At 33.2% G+C, this 16622-nt stretch overlaps 1 protein-coding gene across 1 annotated transcript; it reads right to left on the reverse strand.

Annotated features, from left to right (window-relative positions):
* Positions 1-7881: 7881 nt before the first annotated feature.
* LOC110879382 (cyclin-D3-1) lies at positions 7882-9723 on the reverse strand. The gene is made up of 4 exons (XM_022127829.2): positions 9115-9723; positions 8827-9028; positions 8604-8734; positions 7882-8421 (listed from the first exon to the last, which is right to left on the reverse strand). Exons 1-4 carry the CDS (start codon positions 9586-9588, stop codon positions 8188-8190), a joined length of 1041 nt encoding a protein of 346 aa, XP_021983521.1. The 5' UTR covers positions 9589-9723; the 3' UTR covers positions 7882-8187.
* Positions 9724-16622: the final 6899 nt, after the last annotated feature.

Raw genomic sequence — 16622 nt, forward strand, 5'->3', positions numbered from 1 at the left:
TGTAGCTGATGCTTGAACCTCCGGAGTGTAAACCCTTTCATCTACATAAATCAAATCAAAAAAACAAAAACACGTGCGAATTATCGGACTCGTTACATGCGATATATTAATAACTACATAATTTCATCGTAAGAACAACAACACGTGCGAATTGTATGAACAATAACATGCGAAAATGATGATTTTGATTAATATGTTTTACACATGCGATTTATTATACCATAACATGCGAAAATCCGTAAACAGAATAAACATCAAATGCGAATTGAAAGACTCATAACATGCGAACTTGTACATGTTGCTTTCATGTCAAAAATATACTTAACATTCAAACTTCAAAAACAGCTACAACAATGCAAAATCATTGCTACGATTAAACAAAAAACAAGTCTACGAACAATTTAAAGATCTGAATTAACATAATTACCATTAGAACACTCGTTTACAGCACTTGTACTTGCATTTGGATTTGGATTTGCAGGTTGCGGATTTAAAACATCCTCAATCGAAACTCTCTGATATGCAGATAATTGAGCATGATCACCGATCGGTCGAGTTTCTTCAAAATCAACATCTGTATTTTGTCCGGTGCTGCTCTGTGGATCCATCGAAAAAAAACAATTGAATCAAACACTAACACAGAAGAACGAAAACTGCAATTTGAGAATTATGAAAAATTTGAAACTGATTCGAATGATAATTACCGGGATATTAGTGTAACGAACTTCTCGCTGATTGAATGAAGAGACGAATTTGCCCTCAGATGATTGAATTAATTGTCTGATTTAACCTTATCAAAGAAAAACGAATCAGGACACGTGTACGGCCACTACAGTCGCGTATGTAATGTACGATTAGGGAATTTGTATCCTACACTTTGAATATATAGGGAGAAATCCAATATGAGTTGAAAAAACTCATGAAACTCAATGGATGGACAACAACTTGCCAAGTGTAACAGCTTTTTCATATTCTAATTTTTGTATTTTTTTTATTTTAGGAAGAGAGAGAGAGAGAGAAAGAATATGTTACACGTTTTCACTCGTTACATTATATGTAACTTCAGCTGTTACACTTTTTTTGGTTTCATTAGGTCTAACATTTTCGAAGTTAGATCTTACAAGTTTTTTAATTAGTAGTGCATGAAAAAAAATATTTTACATGTTTTACATAAAAAATTTTGTGAGACAAATCCAACTGTTGCACCTTTTTGTATCTGACAGGAGAGAAAAACTATAAAACGCTGTCACACATTTTTGTAGTCTGCAACATGTTTCTGAAAAGTAGCTTTTGTAAAAAGTCAATCTCTACCATAGATTATTTAGATAGATGGTGAAGATTGGGTTTTCTAAGTTTCTTGAACTCACATGAGTTTTCTTTCTATCCCTCCCCTATATATTATATAATATATTAAACACAAATGTCGATGGCCAAAGCCACCGACCACCCCTGCTGTATTCTACATTTTACCACCACAAGTCAAAACATTTACTATAGAAATTAGGTAGATAGAAATTACGTAGAGTTAATTGCTTGAGTTTATTAAATACCACGTTTCGATCTATGCGCGTGGTTTTTTCTTCTTCTTTTTTTTCCTTTAATTTCTCAAATATTTTTTAGTTTAAATTACTTTATTAAATTATTATTATGTAGTAACGTGCGAGTAAAAATAATCGAAGTCGTATTTCGTAATAATCGTCTTACGACTCAAAAAAAAATGTTACTTTCAATTTTTTATCTTATGTTTCGATTTTCATAACAGAACCTACTCAAGTTCATATGTTTCTCTTAAATTGTCTAGCCACATCGACTTCACAGCCGTAACTAGGTTCGCAACAACGTTTCGACGTTGGTTTTGAAGTTTGCAAATGTGCCCTTAATCACCTTAGTGTCATTGTAAGGCCTCGTTGCAACAAGTGAGAGGTAATTAAGGTCTTTCATTTAAAATACCTGTTTGAATTTTATAAAGTCGTAACATGTGAGGCATAATATGGTTTTAATATGTTTCGTATATGTACTTAAACACGCTAATGCCATTGTCGCAATGAGTATAATGAAGTTCGCAAACGCGCTGCTACACACAGTCCCGCCGCAACTTTGATCCACACATCGAGTTAAATCGAATACGTTAAAGCGCATTTTCATATGGTTAACGCATCACAAAATGCTTAGTGTAATCCATACAATGTTTGCAACTGGCCCACGGTGCATTTTCATATGATTAACACATCACATTTGGTTATTTGAATTAGGTCAGGCTTTAATTATTAGACAATATAAAACATGAAATAAATACAAACAATTTAAATGATGCATTATAATCTATTTCGATGGTTATTAAAACTACCTGTGTGGTCACACATACTGTCTTCAACATTACTTTATAAAGATATAGAAATAAAGACTAAAATTTAAATGATATATTATAATCTGTTTTTTAGTATTTGATTTCGATCATTACTAAACCTACCCGTGTGGTTACACGGTACTACACCTAGTATTTATTAAAGTTAGTCAAACCAAATAAGTGAGGTGGCCGTCGGTGGACCCATTGAGTGCGTTTGCAAGCTATTACACATGAGAAGTGCTATTTAGACCGAAGAGTTTCTTATTTACACACAAGACAAAATAATATAAAAGGGGAATCTGTGTGTGTATGAAACAAATTTTGAGTATGTATATTACGACCTCCCATAACATAACATACTATACAACAGTAGACATATTGACTATTGAGTCAAACATCATCATCAATGCTTCTCCTCTCTCTTGTTATTGGAAATCATCACCCTCGTCATATCACCCAATTTACTCTACATAATTATATGTATATTATTGTTTAATAAATACCATTAATTTCTTCTTTCAATGTACTTTTTCCTCATCATAAATAGATATCAAATTTAGTTTGCATACTTATCTCAACACGTCTCTTTTAACATTAATACATTTTATGAACTTATTATTATGTCTTCTCACAAAAATCTTTATTATTAGAATTACTTATATTATGTTTTCCGATTAAAAAACCATAGGATTAATGCATTATTGCAATAATAATATGATTTAAATTTAGAATAATTTCCGCCGATGGTATTACTACCTCGCTTTGAAAGTAGTAGTCTCACACATGGTTAAAGATGTAGCCACTTGTCTCATGGTCAAACCAATGCAATGATGCTTTCTTCCTTTTTCCATACATTTTTTTTCGTTAAACATGAAATGATGAATCTTATATGTATTAAATTATTAATCATGTAATATGAGGTTACATCGGTAACTCGAAGAATCTTTGTGATGTAGTCTAAGAAAGACGACAAATCTTTATGATGCAGGTTAAGAAGGATTCAAGATTAGTTAGAGCTCATTTCATATTCATAAATAACTGAATAACTTTTCTATAATAGTCAGAATTATGTTAGTACTAAAATTTAGTTGTTTAGAAAAGATTTTCTTTTTTCTTTTTAAAAAAAACAGAATGTAGTGGAGTAACTAAAAAACGCAATAATTACTGTCACGTAAGCAAAGACACAATAACTAGATGTTGCGGTTTAATAAAAAATTAAACAAATAAAAAATAGGTGATTGGTTGGTGTGTAGTGGACCGACACCATCCCTTGCCCGTGCAAGCCTTTTAATCCTTTGGCAATGAGCTTCATTGGCGACCTGCAATATCACGCACTTTAATCATTTGGCAATGAGCTTCATTGGCACCCTGCAATATCTAGTCATAATGGTGTTTAACTAGATTTGTTGCTAATGTGGAGTGGGGATACGTCCACAACACGTGTTTTTTTTTCTTTTTTTTTTTAAACGGCCAACATAAAAAGAAATGTTAACTGTATATTTTTTCTTATTAAGTGCTAGTATGAGTAAAGTGTTTCGGATAAGTGAAATATGTCTAGAATAGATGTTTTATGAGAAAATAATGTTTTGTTATTTATATGACTTTCAGACACCAAATTACATCAAACGTTCCTGATAATAAATAACCGTTTTAACCCTTATATGACCAAATTACATCAAACATTTATCAACTTTTCAACTTTATATACTTTGTTAAGTAATTACATTAATTGTTAGTAATATGACTTTCAGACACCAAATTACATCAAACGATTTATCAATTCAGACATCAAATTGCATCAAACGATTTATCAAATTTTCAACTTTATATACTTTAAAGGGTTAATATCACACTAAACGAACAACATTTTCTTAATCTATATAAAAACCCTCTTTATTTATTATATATTAAAGCTTTTAAAAATATCTATAACTGTGCTTTTTATTAAGAACTTGTTACCTCTTAGACTAAACATGGATAATATTTTTAAGATTATATACTAATGGTGGAGAAACAATAGGAAGTTTATTTGGCTAGGAAGGATAGGAAGTGATCTTGACCATCCATTAAGTTAATTAAGGGCTAAGATTAAATCAGGGAAATTGAAAGGAAGAAAAGAGACGCGTGAGTTTGTTCAAGGGCATTCTAGTCAATCCAAGCCAATAGTTTCTCTCTCCTCCAATTCCCCCCCATTTTTTAAACGTTAATAACTATTTCATACAACATTATTTTTTTATAAAAATTGCACCAAAAAAACGAGCGTTTTTTTATCTTTAAAACGAGTATACTATTGCTATATTTTTTAAAAAAAAAAATTAAAACCCAGTTGCGTAAAACGCAATAAAAAAACCACCAGTTACGTAAAACGCAATGAAAAAAAAACCTAAAAAATGACATTTTTCTAAAACGTAATGCACCAAAAACACAAAGAAATGACTTATTTGTAAAACGCAATAGCCAGAAAACACACAGAAATGTCTTATTTGTAAAACGCAATGGCTAGAAAACACATAAAAATGTGTTTTACCTAAAACGCAATGCACCAAAAACACAAAGAAATGTCTTATATATAAAACGCAATGGCCAGAAAACACTTAAAAATGACTCATTCTAAAACGCAATGAACTGAAAACACCTAAAAAATGTGTTTTACCTAAAACGCAGTAACTAAAAACACTTAAAAATGTGTTTTTTTCTAAAACGCATAGCCAGAAACCACATAAAACTCTCTTATTTCTAAAACGCAATGGACACATAAAATTGTCTGTCACTGTGAACTGTCTGAATTGTCTACGAATTACTGTCTTCGAAATGAGCCAATTTCTGGAAAATTAATTTTTCTGATGCGTTTTTAGTACAGCAATTCAACCCCAGCCAGGGGCTCTGCCCCTTGGACCCCGCCAGGGGCTGCCGCCCCTGGGACCCCGCTACCGGGGGCCGCCCACGAACCCCCGCAAAGATCGTAAAACGCAATGACTAAATCAAAAACCTAGATCGTGAAAATGAAATTAAAGTGGATCGAAGCCGATTTCTTCATCAATTGACGAAATTTGAAAGATAGAAACACTTATCAACGCTCGAATCGAACGAATCGAGTAATTATCTCCAAAATCACCGGAAAAAACGAGATTTTTTTATGAAATTAAACTGGGTTTTCTTCAAAAAAAGCTGAAGAACACGTTGATCGGGGTCTGAATCATTGATTGGTGATGAAAATCGCACTATAATGTAGTGATTATTGAGATAGAAAGTGAAGAAATAGTTGAAGATGGTGGGTTTTGAAAATGGTGGGTTTTTTAATTTACTGGGTTTTGAAAAAGGAAGAAGAAGGAGTTGGATTGACTAAAATACCCTTTCTCTTTATTTTAAAATTTGCCACATGTCATAATCCTATGGCTTCCTATCCTTCCTAACGAAAATTAACTTTCTATTTGATTTTTTCCCTATATACTAAAGCCTAGCGCTATGAAAGTGTTTCTCATTGTAAACACGGGTGTAAATTTAAAAATATATTTAAAGAGTATGTGAATTAGTTATTGTAAAAAGAATATAAAATTATATTATTTTTAAATACAAAGCTTTTAACTTTTGATAATGTAACGCTCACACTAAAGAAAAACTATTTAAATATGTGATTATTGTCCTTATAATTGGTGTTTACTATTGATTTCACACTTACTTGTTTCTTAAACAGGTTCAAAAGATTTTGATATGTTATAATTACAAGTATGTAGGGTTGGCGGCAATTTTCAACACCATGCAAAACTAATTAGATTTTTGTTTGCAATATATACCTTCTTTAATAAATTGGGCTGTGTTTCTATTAATCAGTTTAATATATTTTATTAAACCGATCAACACACTAATTCGTTTATTACTCCTTTAACTATTCTTTTTATAACTTACCAACTTGATTATTACCCTCTGATCCGTATTTACACATTTAGATAAATGAGCAAAACGGATTGTGTTTGTATTACACATTTGTTGTGTAGATTATGGTGGATGTTTTTAACACAAATTTAAAAGATGTGTCGTTTTCGCGTTAAAAATTCGACCCGCCATTTCACAACCCATCAACACAACCTGATTGAGAACCATATGTTTAAATTAGGACCACGCCAAAAACTCTATAAACTACTTTTTTTATATACCAATCACATATGGATACTTTAAAGGTAAAAAGAAACCATATGATGATATTATTGTAAATAAATGGAACTTCAACAGGATAATGCGTGGAGTGATGCATATACTAAAAGATGTAAATTCAACGGGCTCAATATAATAAAAAAGTGAAAATTATTAGTTAGGTGTATTAGTGATTAGAGTACACATATTACTAATTACATTTTAGTATATGCATTGTTTCATACATGGTATATGTTATCCATTGATAATTACACTGGAGATAAATAGATGATATTGGTTAAAGTTTATTAGATGTACTGTTGCATATTATATGACACCTAGTTGCATACACTATGCTATATCGTTATTGATGTTTGCGTTTATGTTGTATGTCTACACCATTTGTGAAAATATTTTTGTTTATGCATTGATGGATAAAGTGTATTACATAAAAGTTAAAATGATGTTTTAGAGTATGCATCCATGATAACCCTACTCCATTGCTATTTCATGTTTAGAATAATTAGGGTATAAGCAGTGGTTAGACACTTGAGAGTAGGAAACTAAAAAATCAACCAATCAGAGTGCGTCACGTCAATCAGTGAAAAGTGTTTAAACTATGCTGAAAAGTGTTGACAATGGTTAGACACTTGATGAAGTGGTAAACTTTAAAAAAAAAAAAAAAAAAGGGTGTTATTGGTTGAGAAATGGCATGGACCCCACCACACACACTCCCTCTCTCTCCTGCCTCCCTTCACCGCAGCAGCATTTGGTCACCGATCAAGATTGAAACCGAGCGACAAATGGTGGTCGGCGGCAGTGTTCCCGCGCGACAAACCCCCTTACCGCTCACCCTTACCGCACCACTCCCTATGGTCTTATATCTAACTTCAAGAGTTTTAATGAATAACAACTTAAATACATTTTGATTATTTATTATATCAATTTATGATTATATACATAAAAAATCAGCGTAATGAATGACCAAAATATTGAAAGGAAACAGGACGGAAAGAAAACTATAAATTAAATTAAATAGTAATCTCATAACATGTTAATTTTTTAAATTAAAAAAAAAACTCATAACAATATCATATTCAAATTAAAAATCACAAAATGATTGTTTTTCTTGTGTAATATTAAAAAAAAATAAGGTACAAAAAATCACGGCCTTCAAAAATTGTGAGGAAAATTTGATTTAAAAGTTAGCAATATTTTAAAAAAGTAATTAAACTCTTCAAACGATGTAAAATTACATTACTATCAACTTAATAATACATGTATTATGATATGGTGTATATATATATGGTATAATTTAATAAAATTAATATTAAAACATAAAAAAAATCATGGAAATATATTTGCTGGCAATCAACTTCAACTCTAGATGAGCATAATGGAAATTTTTGACCATGAGAAAGTTGTTATTGACATTAACATATATGTTCATTTTTTCTTTTACAAAGAGAATGAAAGAAATTACTAAAATAGCACCAACCAACCAACCAACCCCTCATTGCTCTAATAATATTTCTTGATTCTTTTTTGTTTTCCGGATAAAATGGCAACCATCTTTACCTCCAAAACTCACCACACATCTTCGAGAAGTCACATTTCCATATTCGGTGGGGCTAATTGCATTTTGCAAAGATGGTTGCCAATTTAACATCAATTCAATTCAATTAAACATTTCCCACCACTTGGCTGCCTCAGGTTGCACCCTTCCTGCTTTTCTTACTTCCTAGTTCAGGTGACGATGAAACCGATGGGTTCGGATTCGGGTTCACCACCGACCACCATGACTCGTCGGAGCTGAACGACAGATCCATCACAGCATCCGGGCTGCCGGGTACTGACCCGAACTTCCGTTTATAGAAACTCCGACCCGATTTTCTACCACATGTTACCTCCTGGATATCTTTCCAACACTCCTCCACCACATCCTGTTTATAAAAAAATATAATATTAAATAATGTAAAGTAAATGAAAAAAGAAAAGTCAACTACTACTTAAACTTTTGACTTGTTCAACTTTTCTTTTCAAGGTAATGAATGGGTAGTAATAAATTAGTAAACTACTAAATTCATGTTTATGTTAGAAGGGTTAAAAAGTTAAAAATCTTGACCTTATTGATACCAAGAATGCCCAGCAGCTGTGACTGAAACTCAACTCCGATGCACGGTTCAATGCTGTTGATTACGTGCACCATTGTTGCTGTTGCTATCACTGAGGGAAGATAATACCTAAACCTATCATCTGCATATATGCACAATAATAATAATGTATTAACATCCCACATTAAGTATATATAAATCTAACAATACAAGATTTGGAAGGTTAATCTCTACCAGGAAGGAAGCATAGTAGCAGACACTCGCATCTTTTCACAAACTCGGAGGAAAGATAAGTCTTTAACCCGAGTCTTCTCGTGATGTAATCGACAAACGAGAGGGGAGTGACTGGATTCATCCGCCATTCAAGAGTTGACAGTATCAAAATCTCCATTTTCTGAATAGTTTTCGCTTCAAAAACATATCTGCTTCCGTCCAACTTCAACACAAAACAAAAGTTTGAGATATTTATACAACACAAACATTAGAAAAAGAACGTGTAGAAATATATATGAACAGACGTACTTGAAGATCTAGAAGAAGCGGGACATGTGTTTCTTCAACTTTAGCAGCAAGAGAAAGGCAAGAAACAGCAGCCAGTTGGGTCATCCATGGCTTCTTTTCAGTCTCCAACTCTTCAAAATTTTCAAAAAATCTATCAAGATAGTTTACAGCGAGAACGGCGGTGAGAGCGGAGAATGAGTAGTGTGAAACCACTTCCAGCATCCACTCCACCGCGTGCCGGCGGTGGTTGCCGGAGAGGACATGGTGGGTGTTCAAGTGGCAGTGGGATTCTTTGGAGATTAAAGAGGGTAGTTCTTGGTGTTCCCAAAAGAGGTCTTGTTGGAGTAGTGTGTGTTGAGAATGGTGAATATTATTATTATCATTGTCATCATCATCATCATCAACAACACAACTGTAGCTGTCTAGTGGTTCATCTTCATCGTCCTCCCATTGGTGTTTCTCTTCACAGTAAAGGGAGTCTAAGAGAGTTGTCATGTTGTATGAGAGTGAAGAATTAGAGTTTGAAACTCATCATCATGTGGATGAAGATGGAGATGAGATGAAGAAACCTGTGTTTGTAGAGGATGGGAGGAGAAGAGACTAGTGAGCAGTGACCAGAGGTTTGTGCTTTTTATTCACTAGGTATCTGCATTCTATAAACACGATTTTTAATATACTTTTTTTTTATTTTAATGTATAAACAAATACATTTGTTTTATCCATACAAAGCAAGCGTCTTGTTGCTTATATACACAAATACAGTCTACTATTCAATTTAGTATGCATCTAATATAAAAATAGCAAAGGCCTTTTGGTATGGAGATAAAGTTTTGGAAAAATGTGTATTTCTACTCTAAGGGTGTAAGGGTGCTCACCTAATAGGTGAGTCCCCCCTCTTACACACAACCAATCACATGGTGCTATGTCAACTCCCCTAATACACTCCCCTAATACCGATTTTTTATGGCGGCACTCCCCTATTAGGTGAGTTGAAAATTATTTTTTTTTTTTTTGGTAAAATTATGGATGTTTAAAAATTATATAAAAGACATTTCATTAAATTTAAAAAAAAAAATACATCGTCACTAGAAAAAAAAAACACATTCAAACTAGAAAAAAAAAAACACATTCAAAGTAGAAAATAAAAATTACATTAAAACTAGAAAATTAAAATTTTAGAAATCGCATGGCCACCCGTACTTGTTAGCGATTTCTCGCTTTCGGGCGAGGATGATCGGCAACATACTTGGCGGAACATCGTCGTGCGGCTTAAGGAAGGTTTTCATATCTCGATCGTAATTGTAGTTTTTCATCGTCTCGATTTGTACCGATATGAGCTCGCGAGCCTCCGACTCTCTTTTTTTCCTCAATTCGATCGCCTCCAATTCTACCGCTTGCTTCGCTTCTTTCATGGCGGTGTACACTTTGAATTGTGCCGCCAACTCGGCCGAGCTTCCCTCGGACGATGTAGCTTGACGCTTGTCTCGCCGTTGTGCTCTTTGTGGCGAGGGATCTTCGTTCATATCCGGTATTGAAAAGTCTACGTCAACCGGCTTTCTTTTATGTGCCGAACCTTCACCTTCCTCGCCCATCAATGGGACTTGGGCCCATTTCTCGTGTTTTCGAACGACCTCCCACGCCTCGATGTGTCGAAAGGGGGTTGTGGTTGAGCATTTGCACCGCTCGAACCATCTCGAGACGGTTTCGAGACCCGTCCCTTAGTTTTTTTCTTGGCCTCGCGGGGTCGGTTCTCCATTGCTCGGTGTATAAAAAATAAAAAGTGGAGGGGGTTTGGTTGGAGAGTATAAAAAATAAAAAGTGAAATGGTTGTGGTTGGAGAGTTTAAAAAAATATAGAGAATGAGATGGGTTGTGTATAAAAAAAGAGTGAGAATGAGATGGGTTGTGTATAAAAAAAAGGGTGAGAATGAGATGGGTTGTGTATAAAAAAAGGGTGAGAATGAGTTGGGTATTTATATTAGTTTAAAAAAAGTGATTTTTTTTTTATAAAAAAGTCGACCGTTCAACGGTCATCTCCTCAATCAACGTGCAAATTCAAGCGGTAACCCCACACCCAAAATGAACCCCGATTCGGGACCCCGCGGGGATGGCGGCGGTGTTCCCGATCGGGGAAATCCTTCACCGCACCACTCCCCGATTGCGCCCCGTACACCCTAAGGGGCACTCCCTTAAGAGGGGAGTCCCCTCTCTTACGCATAACCAATCCTCGTGTGCCACGTCAACTCCCCTCTTAAACTCCTCTCACGCCCCAATTTGATGGCACCACTCCCCTATTAGGTGACTTGGCTTTTTATTAAAAAAAAAATAATAATAATTTGATTGGTTTGAGAAGAGGTTGGCCCACCATCACCCCCTCTCCTTCATCGGTGAATATGCCCCGAGTCCACACCCCGATCACCCTCCACCCGCCTTCGGCGGCACCCTCACTGATCGGTGAATCCGGTCCCCGCATGGGGTCACCGAGGGTGCCCCGGACACCCTAAAGAGTAGATTACTCTGTTGGTCGTAGTTTAATCAGTTTAACTTTTTCAGCTAAAAAAATAACTTTTTGATATATCAAAACTCGAGGTTACATTTTTTAACTTTTTTTTTACCTCTAACACTAACTTTGTTATTTTTTACGGTTAAGTGTAAGGGTAATTAGGTCATTATACATATTAGGGGTTGCTTTAATAATTACAAAGTTCTTTTAATATCGGCAAATTGTATTTAAATAATCCAAGCTTTCTCAATTTGGCCGACAATAATCCAACTCAGTTATTGGCTGATAATAATCCGAACTGGTCCACTTTTGGCCAATAATAGTCTGCGTTAAGTATAGTTTAATGGAGTTAAGTTTCCAAATTACAAACTGATGTTTTAGGGCTTTTGATTAGAACTAGGGATGGCAAAAATACCCGAGCCGATGGGTATACCCGAAACTCGACACAAATGGGACGGGTATACCCGATACTCGACGGGTATTGGCACGGGTATGGGATTAGTTTTAAAAATTTTCGCGGATATGGGTCGGGTATGGGATTAGGTGATACCCGACCCGATTACTCGAAACCACATACCCATTTACCCGAACTATATAACCCGGCCATATACCCGATTTTTTTAATTTATATTTTTGTTTTCCATTAACACTTGTCTATTGTTGATTTATTTTAGTATGTTCATAATGTGAAAAAATAAATTTTCTTTTAGTATATGCATTTGATAATAGTATTTATATTTTGTATGTTTTGAAGTATATACATGTAAGTGTATAAGTATAATAAAGTTATTATTAATTTATGATAAAACTTATATGTATGTAATGTACATTTTTTATTTATAATAGTTATTGTATAAATAAATTTATATAATAATTATAATCATAAAAAATGTATTTAGAAATCCCAACGTATATCTTTTAACAAATTAATGGGTATACCCGAAACCCGCGGGTATACCCGATACCCGAAGGGTAATTACCCGACAAATACCCGATGGGTATTGGGTCGGGTATGAGACACGATTTTATAACCGGGTATGGGTATGGGATTACCAATACCCGACCCATTGCCATCCCTAATTAGAAAGAGGATACGAGTTGATTGATGTAAAATTTACCTGGAAATACTGCCCCAAACGACAAAAACGGTGGTTCAATTCAGGTGTTTAAACTTCCAATTAACAAAAATCAAGCCGTTTGAAGCATCGTTTCGAGGTAAGTTTTACATCAATTGACTCGTATCCTCGTTCTGATCAAAATCCATAAAACATCAGTTTGTAATTCGAAAAAAGCTTAACTCCGTTAAGCTATTTTTAACGGCGGACTACTATCGGCTAAAAGTGGATCAGTTCGGATTATTATCGGCCAATAACTGAGTTGGGATTATTATCGGCCAAATTGAGAAAACTAGGATTATTTAAATCTAATTTGCCTTTAATATTTGATAGATTATTAATGCAGTTATTCAATTTTACTACTTCGTTATTTTCACGATTATAGTTTAATAAAACACGTTTTAAATATACAAATAAATATGTATTTTTTTAACCATTTGTTTTTTTATAAACATTGTTTTTAAAATCACAAGTTTTTTAACCTTTTTTTAAACTGTCTATCATTTTCAAAATTTTTCCTTTTAAAACTGATTGTTTTTTAAATTGTTCTTTTTTAATTCGTTTGTCTTTTAAAGTTTTTTTTAAACAATTCATTTTATACCTTTCTTTTTAAAATCGTTTGTTTTTAAACTGTTTTAAATAATACGCTTTTTTAAGTCGTTCATTTTTAAAATCTTGAAAACCGACGTGTATAAAAAACAAAAGAAATAGAATATTTGAAAAAAGATGAACCATAATAATAAAGAGTTTGCAAAAGATCGTTCATTTTTCAAACTCTTTTAGAATGGTTTGTCTATTTTTCAAAATCTTCTATTTCTTTGTACCGTATGTTTGTTTGAAATTAGTTGTTTTTCAAACCTTTTGTTTATTAAATTCGTACGTTGTTTTTTTTTTAACTGTTAACTTATTTTTTAAGGTTTTGTTTTTTTATAAACGTCGTTTTTTTAAATCTTCTTTTTTAGGCAATTTGGATTTAAATAATCCTAATTTTCTTAATTTGGCCGGTAATAATCCTAACTCAGTTATTTGTCGATAATAATCTGAACTGGTCCACTTTTGACCGATAATAGTCCACGTTAAAACTAGCTTAATGGAGCTAAGTTTTTTTTTCGAATTACAAACCGATGTTTTAGGGCTTTTGATTGGAGTGAGGATACGAGTTGATTGATGTAAAATTTACCTCTAAATATTGCCCCAAACAAAGAAAACGGTGCTTCAATTAGGGTGTTTAAACTTCCTATTAACAAAAATCAAGCCGTTTAGAGCACCGTTTTGAGGTAAGTTTTACTTAAATCGACTCGTATCCTCGTTCTGATCAAAATCCCTAAAACATCGGTTTGTAATTCGAAAAAAAACTTAACTCCGTTAAGTTATTTTTAACAGCGGACTATTATCGGCCAAAAGTGGACCAGTTCGGATCGTTTTCGGCAAATAACCGAGTTATGATTATTATCGGCCAATTGAGAAAGTTGGGATTATTTAAATCCAATTTGCCTTTTTTAAACCACTTATTCGTTTATAATCGATCGTTTTGATATTCCATCGATTTTTGAAATCGTTCATTTTTTAAGTTCTTTTACCTAATTGTTATAAGTAAATTGAATACAAAGTTTCAAACGATTTTAAAATCTGTTCTAAAATGAACGGTTTAAAAAGAAACGCTTTTAAAAATGAACGACTTAAAAAATTATTTAAAAGGTAAAAAATGATTTAAAAAAACAATATAAAATGAATTGTTTAAAAAACTTTAAAGAGCAAACGAATTTAATAAGAATGCTTTTAAAACAAAAGGTTTTAAAATGAACGATTTTAAAAACGATAGACGATTTAAAAAGAAAGGTTAAAAAACAAATGATTTTAAAAACGACGTATGTAAAAAAACAAACGGTTAATGAAAATCATATTTATTTATATATTTAAAACGTACTTTGTTAAATAATAAAAAAAACTCGAGTAATTGCATTAATAATCTTTTAAATATTAAAAGAACTTTGTAATTATTAAAAAAAGCCCCCCTAAGGTATATAATTACCTAAATACCCTTACACTTAATTGCAAAAAAGTAACAAAATTAGTGTCATAGACCAAAACCGTTATAAAATACAACCTCAAGGTATAATATGTCAAAAGATTCCTTTTTTGGTTGAAATGGTTAAACCGGCTAAACCACATGGGTCAAAACACTAATTTACTCCACTTTAAAAGCATTCACATCTCCTTTATACTCTCCCTTTTTATAATTTAACTAAAAATTATACTTTTTAAATTTATCTCTAGTTTAAAAAAAAAATCGATCTCATTATTTGTTTCTCTTTATATATATATATATATATATATATATATATATATATATATATATAATTGCGCTAAAATGAGAACCACCTCGAGTTGTAAGAACCGCGAGAACTACACCCTACGGGTGGGCGTTCACCATGATTTTTTTTTACAACTAGATGTGTGTATTATAAACACAGCCGTAAAAAAAAATTTTAAACGCCGCGTCCGAGGGGGTAGTTTTTTACACCACAAGTTTGGTGTAAAAAAAAAGAAAAAAGAAAAAAAAATTAAAAACACCAAACTTGTGGTGTAAAAACTACCCCCTCGGACGCGGCGTTTAAATTTTTTTTTACGGCTGTGTTTATAATACACACATCTAGTTGTAAAAAAAATCGTGGTGAACGGCCACCCGTGGGGTGTAGTTCTCGCGGTTCTTACAACTTGAGTTGGTTCTCATTCTAGCGGTCCTATATATATATATATATATATATATATATATATATATATATATATATATATATATATATATATATATATATGTTAACAATAGGGTTTTATATTTGGGAGGAGTGTGTGGGGGGATGAATATAAAGATGATGAATATGATGTAGTGATGTTTTTGTTGAATTTTGTAAGTTTTGAAGATAGGGTGAAAGATGGTGGACAGAATATGAATCCTTTAAGAGGATGGATACTCTATAAACTTGTAGTCTATTAATATTGGGGGTGTAAATAAGCCCAGTAATTCGAGAGCTACTCGTGATCGACTCGGTTAAAATCTCGAACGAATCGAGCCTTAACGAGTCCGAGCTTGAGTTTGAAATAGAGCTCGTTTTGTTATTGAGTCCGAGCTCGAGCCTGAAATACAAAGCTCGTTTACGCTCACCAGCCTAAACGTGCCCAAAAAAAATTTAATTTTTTTATATATTATATATCAATAATAATGATAATATTGATGAGCCAAGGTCGAGACGAGCTTTGACTCGTTTAAGCGATGTTGAAGTGAGCTCGAGCAGAGCTTATATGTCATGTAAGGTTGTTCTCAAAAGAGTTCGAGCTAAGTCGAGCCAAGCTCGAGCTTTAGGTTTTACACGTGAGTCGAGCTTGGGTTAAGTAAAAAGATGTGAAAAGACATCGATGCCCTTTGACCGTTAATGTTAAACGTTGACAGTCAACGGCGTTAAGGAGGAACATCCAACATTAAGTCATTTTTGAAACGAGGGGGTGTAATGTGTAAATTAGATTGGTTTTAGAAATAGGGTGTAACCTGATCCAGCCCACTAACCACAAGATGTAAAATTACAGTTTACTCAATAATATATCTACGATTCTATGTTGATTGTTTGAAATATATAAACCTCCTATTCTTACAAGCCGTTAGAGGCTTCGTTTAAAAAAAAAAACTTCTCGTTTCTCAAAAAGCTTTGAGTAAATTGCCATTTTAGTACCTGAGTTTTGTCCAAATTTGCCATTTTAGTCCAAATAGTTTTTTTTTTGCCTCTGGGTCCCTGACTTTTCCCTTTTGTTGCCATTTTGATCACATACACTAACTCCATCCAAAAACTCCATCTTTAACCAGGGGTATTTTGGGGATTTTCATTTTAAATGTTTTCAATTGCCATTTTGATCCAATTC

The sequence above is a fragment of the Helianthus annuus genome, chromosome 9, assembly GCF_002127325.2.
Source record: "Helianthus annuus cultivar XRQ/B chromosome 9, HanXRQr2.0-SUNRISE, whole genome shotgun sequence".
Classification (NCBI taxonomy): domain Eukaryota; kingdom Viridiplantae; phylum Streptophyta; class Magnoliopsida; order Asterales; family Asteraceae; genus Helianthus; species Helianthus annuus.

What these genes read in the sequence shown, in the direction of transcription:
- LOC110879382 (XM_022127829.2), bottom strand. Translation starts at nt 9,588, where the DNA reads ATGACAACTCTCTTAGACTCCCTTTACTGTGAAGAGAAACACCAATGG. An exon ending in CGCTTCTTCTAGATCTTCAA is followed by an intron (nt 9,029 to 9,114) that starts GTACGTCTGTTC and finishes TTTGTGTTGAAG; the next exon opens with TTGGACGGAAGCAGATATGT. An exon ending in GCTACTATGCTTCCTTCCTG is followed by an intron (nt 8,735 to 8,826) that starts GTAGAGATTAAC and finishes GCATATATGCAG; the next exon opens with ATGATAGGTTTAGGTATTAT.